The 6821-nt window shown below is 36.9% G+C and overlaps 2 protein-coding genes across 3 annotated transcripts in view; one reads left to right on the top strand and one right to left on the bottom strand.

Moving 5' to 3' along the window:
- The window catches only part of LOC107551912 (choline transporter-like protein 2), a 21027-nt gene extending 17868 nt beyond the window's left edge, over nucleotides 1–3159 (bottom strand). For both annotated transcript variants that reach the window (XM_016233692.1, XM_016233690.1), the window contains exon 1: nucleotides 2950–3159. In XM_016233692.1, the coding sequence (XP_016089178.1) occupies nucleotides 2950–2986 (37 nt within the window). In that variant the 5' untranslated portion in view covers nucleotides 2987–3159. The remainder of the gene's footprint in view (nucleotides 1–2949) is intronic.
- Nucleotides 3160–3787: 628 nt separating this feature from the next.
- LOC107551881 (glutaryl-CoA dehydrogenase, mitochondrial-like) overlaps nucleotides 3788–6821 on the top strand; it is a 17353-nt gene continuing 14319 nt past the window's right edge. Inside the window, exons 1-4 of the mRNA XM_016233645.1 lie at nucleotides 3788–3800; nucleotides 4601–4684; nucleotides 5043–5069; nucleotides 5159–5299. Of these exons, the coding sequence (XP_016089131.1) occupies nucleotides 3788–3800; nucleotides 4601–4684; nucleotides 5043–5069; nucleotides 5159–5299 (265 nt within the window). The remainder of the gene's footprint in view (nucleotides 3801–4600; nucleotides 4685–5042; nucleotides 5070–5158; nucleotides 5300–6821) is intronic.

Here is a 6821-nt window from a genome sequence, read left to right as displayed (position 1 = left end):
TTGGGTTGAACTGTTCTGGAACAGTGTTGTAAATACAACTTAACCACTGATTTCTAGTCGTGTCCTCTTTTGGAAGGCCAAACAAAGTAGTTTCGCTTTCACAACGAAACACACAGCGTCTCCACAACATGGCAGCGGCGGCAACAGCAAGAATGAAAGTTACACCTTCTTTCTTTGCATGAACATTTGGGCGGCGTTATGCAAATCTTCCCACTTTTATACTTTTATAAAGAATATCTCCTTGGATTTGAGACTTTAGTCTTTGCAACTTTACAGATCTTCTTTATGCACCAAGAGCTTGTAACACTCCAAAGAGAAAGGAAAAATTTAAATAGCATCATATGACCCCTTTAACACTGTTGCCACAGGTTGTTTTTCATGTCCGCGGGTTGATGCAACCCCAATAAAGTGATATTTATCCCCTGGAATGCAAATTTGACCAGGGGGACCCCACCAAAAACGTATATTTTATCCTCTGAAACGCGATTTGCCTAATTTCGGGCTAGTTTTGAGGAGCAATTGGGCAGATTTTTTTGTGAAAACGTGGCAACTCTGTCTGAGGTAAACGATCTGTTGTCACCTTCAATATGGCTACAAAGGTCACACAAATGGCATTCAAACTAACTCTGATTAACATGGAAATTATACTTTTATCACATTTCGTGGCATCATGTCTCATAAGGACACGGTGTGAATATGAATGAATTTCCTTCAATTCATTCAAACTGAAATCAAGTTCTAAAAAATCAAGGTTATTTCTGGCCAATTTTGACACATGTAGAGGATTTATGGTTACACTAATTGTCCATTTTTTTTATTTCAATGATGTGTAGACAATTGTTTTTTACACAAGCTCTTCAGTAATAGAAAGTCCAGGTTACCAAGTGGATGATCAATACAGAAACACCAGAAGTCAGGCCACACGATGTTACTTTCAACATTCCAACAAATAAACCCTTCCATGCAAGTTAGATCAGTGACAGCTGTGCTGTTAAAAGCAGCGCTCAACAGCATCAGGGTATCTGGGGGGAATTTACAAGAGATCATATTGACATTTTAAGCACCAAAAAGAGAGAGCTATTTTCATTACGCCAATCTGTAGTGCACAGCTGTTGTTTATGTGCAAAGGCATGTTTGTGTGTTATCAATTTTCTCTGTCTCTTCTACAGATCGTGCATTATTTTCAAGCTTGATCTGATCAGACGTATGGGCAGAAGGCAACCTACTGCTTGATTCCAATCACACACTTTGGCCCCTGTTTCAAAATGACCTTTTCCACCCGTAAAATCACGTGATCTCCAGACACAATAAGGGGCACGGATATTTGAGATGCCTTTGTAGTTATAAGGGCATTGCAATGTTGTGAGATTGCTAGGCAACTGGAGAGAAGTGTATCATTGTCATTCATGAACGAGCCTTATAAAAGTTTCTGCACAGACATCATGAGGAGGCACTTCCCATAGTCTTAGTCAGAGATTTACTATAATGATCTCTGGTGTTCATGTGGTTAAGAGACCGTAATGCAATCCAGAAGAAGATGAGTATACTTCCCTCCTGCCCAGACTCCTATAAATCATGTTACAACTTGTTCTCCAAAGCAGAATTTCAAAAAACCTTCAAGTGAAGTTCAGGAATGAGACTGGGGTTCTGGAAATTCTCAGGAACAGGAAAATAGGCTTTAGGGAGTCTGAAGCTTCAGCTTAGGCATGTTGTTTTGCTTCATCAGGCTTTTATTTATTTATTTATTTTACATTTTGAGTGATACTTTTAATGTGGATCTTTAAGATTATGAAGCAATCAAGGACTATTAATATCCTTAACCCTTTTCTCATGCAACAAGTTGACAGTTTAGTAGCAGATTGAAATGAACCACTGAACCAAGTCTATTATCAAGCTTTATTTTCTGACCCAAGATAATCTGCATCTGCACCTTCAGTGTCATTAAGCAAGAATCATCTTGGGTTGAAAATCACACTGAGGCTAGAAATTATCCCAATATATATAATAATAATAAAAAACGAATAAAAATGACAAAAACACACAACTATAACTAAAATTAATATCAACACAGAAAATATAAAAATAAAACACTCATTCAAAATATTAATAAAATCTCAATGATACTAAAATAACCCTAAAATGTGGTTGGCCTCTTACTTTTTTATAGCAAATGCTACCTGTTGTTTCTATAAAAATAGTCTGGTTTTAGAAAACACACTGCTGTTACAATGTTAGTAGAAAACCATTCAGGGTTTTATATGTGGTTACTGTGGTCGCACTACAAACATCAGAGAATTCAAGCATGCAAGATTAGAAATTACTATTTGTTTTAAGGCAGAGTATTTGCCTTTTCTGAATAACTTGAACAAGTATTGCATTTAGTTTACAAAACGCACTCCTTTTAACAAACCTTGTCATATTTTCATTTAGGTGTATTGGCTATTTTAGAGCGGCTCGAGGCACTAAAATGATCCTAGAGATATTTAAACACTTTTTAATATATATTTTTTTTTTTAGTTTTACGGTTACACAAACATTAATAGGCAACATTGATGAAAACTCTATTTATAATGTGTGTGTGCTACTAGGCAATGAGAGATGCAGTTCGAGTCACATTTACTTATTAGGGCGCATAAAACAACCATATGATGATCGCAGTAATTATTGGCCTGAGATTAATTTCGCCAGCCATGTGTTTGAGCCCACGCCTATTGTTTTCTTGATTACATCCGTCCTACTGTATCCTCTCTCACACACACTGCTCTAATGCAGTGTTTCAATGCATTCACGTATGATTTATGTCGAGAACCAGTGTGCAGGTCTGCATTACTGTTATTCTTCATCAAAATGCCTGAGACCCACGCCCCACGCATTAGTCATTGTTTCCATCAGAGGACCATCCCCATCACTTTCAGGAGGAGGAACCCTTCAAAAATGAAAATGTCTTACCATATTTGGACTCTGGATTTTTCTCCTCCGGCTCCATTTGCAAATGAAGGATGCGCACTTGTGGCAGTCACTTAAATCTCGAAAGGAACAGTATGCCGTTGCCTAATCTTGCGAGGAATTGGCCATCAGTAATTCCGCCGCTCTACGGTGGGAGTGTGTGGCAGACAGCAGCGCATTCAACAGCACACGCATAGCGACGCGTTTCGCTTGTCCGAGGAGAGAGCGCGAGGGCTGAATTCACCAATGAGAGGACAGGAAAAAATGACAGACAGTCGCCTCAGCCAATGAAACATAAACGCTCCTTCGCTGAAACTCGCCAGCGTTTGGCGTATCAAGAAATCAGTTTTAGTTATTCTAATTGTACATTTACAAAAACAGCAAACAACTGATATAATACTCATTTGCACCACCACTGACAACTTTTTAAAGAATAACTTTCTCTGAATAAAGATCTATCAAATGCTCAGTTTCTGTAGCTATGATAATGGTGTTAGAATGCAAATGTTTTCTAAATGCAAATTCATGCAGTTTGGCGGAAAACCAGGACGGTTCCTAGAAATACTAATTAAATGCACGTTTTAACAATACTTACCAAATCTGATACTCACTGTTTGTCATGAATAATGTAATAAACCGTCATGTTTCACACCAGGTGACAAAGTTCCTCCTATCACAATTTTAATGTAAAATGTAATAGCTACAGAAATGTAATTTAAAAAGTTTTAATTTTGAAGTTTTAATTCTAAGAGCGTTTTAAAATTTGGCTAAAATAAATAAATAAATCATGGAACATTTTATAAGTCCCAACAACTCTACAACCCCGACTAATTGAAAAAATATGTCGCCCCCAGGTGGGTATAAAAGAACAATATTTTGTATTAACAGGCTTTATTTTATTTTATTATTTTTTTTTACTATGACACTTCGCTTTAATATAATGTATAATTATAATTTATAATTAGATAATACGCTTTCATTAATATGCTGATTAATACAAACATAAACAATAAAAATACCCATTTCCAGAATTGAGACAATGGAATTTCATGCAGAACCAACACACACACATCGTCACAAACAGATAAAGTATCTTTATCTTCATTTTACCTAGATGTCATTCTGTTTCATTCAGTGAAGTAAATTGAAACACACGTGATCTTAGCCATGCAAATATGGTCAAATTGCAGTAACTTCTTAAAGGCACAAGATGTAATTTTCGCCGCTAGAGGGCGCATATTCAAAATAAACAAAGAAACAAAGGCGTAGTTTGATGAGGCAGTGACTGAGTGTGGAATCATGGGAGTTGTCATCTTCATCCACACAGCCGACGCAATCCGACGGGACTCGGGCAGAAATCATGTTCATGGATGAGCTAATGATTTATTAACGTAGTAGAATGAAGCAGGGTGAGCAACGTCGAAGTGAAACGAGGCCGCTGAACGAGCGCGACACATGACTCGAAAGCAGCGGAGCTTTTATTATGCCACAGTCGACCACTTCCGCTCCTTCCGGTCGTGCGTATGTGGGGTAAAGCAGCGCTGTTTATCATACTAGATACATTTGAAAGTTCTGTTATAACTAGGGTGACCATACGTGCCATTTTCCCAGGACGCGTCCTGGCCAGGATTTCTATATTGCCTAAAATATCTAGGTTTTGGCTTTGTTTGTGTCTCACAGAGATGTTCTCTGATCTCTGTGTCAAGGGCCCAGGGCACTTCAGCACCTGCAGCATACGGTTAGATCAATGATTCACCATAACATAACCAAAACTCTTGAATGATCATATCAGTTGTGAGGACAAGACAAGTAGAGAAAACAGGAAACTTTTAATGGCACATTATTTTACTTTTCAAACGAATAACCAGTGGCGTCGTTTGGTGATGGTGATGTGTAAATGCACTGCATGACCATCAGTATATATATATATATATATATATATATATATGTATATATAAAAAATGCTTAGGCTTACACACTAAAATTTGATCAAATGACATCAAGTTTCAGAATTTATGCATTTTCATGTTTAGGCTTGGCAACTGATTGATTGTGCTAATAACCAAATCTCAGATTTTCTTTTCTTTTTTTTTCAGAGATAGAGGAGCAAGTGAAAAAAACACGTAAATATATTTGTGTAATATTTTCAGCTGGTAATGTTTGAATTTGATTTCATGTACTGTATTTGAGCTGAAACCATTTGGATTTATAGCTAAGGTGCAGTTTAACTGGCGTGATGCGTTGGATCTGGAAGGACAGCTCACAGAGGAGGAAATCATGATCAGAGACAGTTTCCGCACATACTGCCAGGAGAAGCTCATGCCCCGCATCCTCATGGCCAACAGGAATGAACGTAAGTGGAACAGCTAGTAACAACTAATGTATTAGAACTAGGGCTGTCAATCGATTCAAATATTTAATCGTGATTAATCACATGATTGGCGTGAGTTAACTCGTGATTAATCGCACATTTTTATCTGTTCTAAATGTACCTTAAATTAATATTTTTCAAGTTTTTAATACTCTAATCAACATGGGTATGTTTATTATTAGTGAAACTATACTCAACATAGATCATAAAGAATTCAGATACAGGTTTTCACAAAAAAGTTTTTTAAACCATTTTTAAGAAATTGAATCAAAAGTCAAAAGTATCAATTGTTATATTAATTTAAACAATTATTAAGAATGAATGATTATATTAAATAACATATAACTATATTTTACTGGCTTAATTGTTTGGATTTTTATAATGCATTATCTTCTTATCGATCTACCAGTTCACATTTACAACTGCGCTGCTTGCTGCATGAAAACATGGGTGGATGGTCGCATTGGTCTGAACAAAAACAGCAGATGGGCTTATTGAAAATGCTAATTCATTCTCTGCCAGCAGAACGGCAGAAATATAGCGGTTTCTCTGACTGTAAACAAAGCAGCAGCTGACTTTGAAACGTGCAGCACTCATATTTATTCAATGAAATCATCGCCTTTTGAAGTTTAATTGTCACATTAAGCCATATCACAATTCTTGTCTTTTCCTCCCCAAATTTAAGACCTCTTGAAATCATAATGAAGACTTTCTTGTACCATTTAAGACTTTTTATGGCCTTAAATATGATAGAACTAAATTTAAGACCTCTTAAGACTTTTTAAGGACCTGCGGAAACCCTGAAACAGAAAATGCACGCTGCATTAATTGCATGTTAATAAAATGAGTGCCGTTAAAATTAATTTGCGTTAATGCGTTATTAACGCATTAATTTTGACAGCCCTAATTAGAACAGGCGTTGGCAACCTTCATGCATGATTAAAATGGATAGGTCACCCAAAAATGAAAACTCTGTCACCATTTACTCACCCTCCACTTGTTCTAAACCGGTAGGGTTTTTTTTCCCCTGTTGATCACAAAAGAAGATGTTTTGAAGAATGTTGGTAACCAAACAGTTGACGGTAGCCATTGACTTCCATAGTATTTTTTAAAGGGGTCATATGATGTTGCTAAAAAGAACATTATTTTGTGTATTTGGTGTAATGAAATGTCTTTATGCGGTTTAAGGTTAAAAAACACATTATTTTCCACATACTGTACATTATTGTTTCTCCTCTATGCCCCGCCTTTCTGAAACGCGTCAATTTTTACAAAGCTCATCAGTCTGAAAAGCGAGGTGTGCTCTGATTGGCCAGCTATCCAGTGCGTTGTGATTGGCTGAATACCTCAAGCGTGTGACAGAAATGTTACGCCCCTTACCATACTGTGATGCTCTGTCTGGCCCGAGCGACGAGACAAAAACATTCAAACCCATTATAAACGAGGCATTTGTTGCATCCATGTGGGGACATAATTACGGATTATAATGACTTATACTGTCTTT

This window comes from Sinocyclocheilus grahami, unplaced genomic scaffold, assembly GCF_001515645.1.
Source record: "Sinocyclocheilus grahami isolate Dianchi unplaced genomic scaffold, SAMN03320097.WGS_v1.1 scaffold437.1, whole genome shotgun sequence".
Taxonomy (NCBI): domain Eukaryota; kingdom Metazoa; phylum Chordata; class Actinopteri; order Cypriniformes; family Cyprinidae; genus Sinocyclocheilus; species Sinocyclocheilus grahami.
This window is presented reverse-complemented; position numbering and strand designations above follow the sequence as displayed.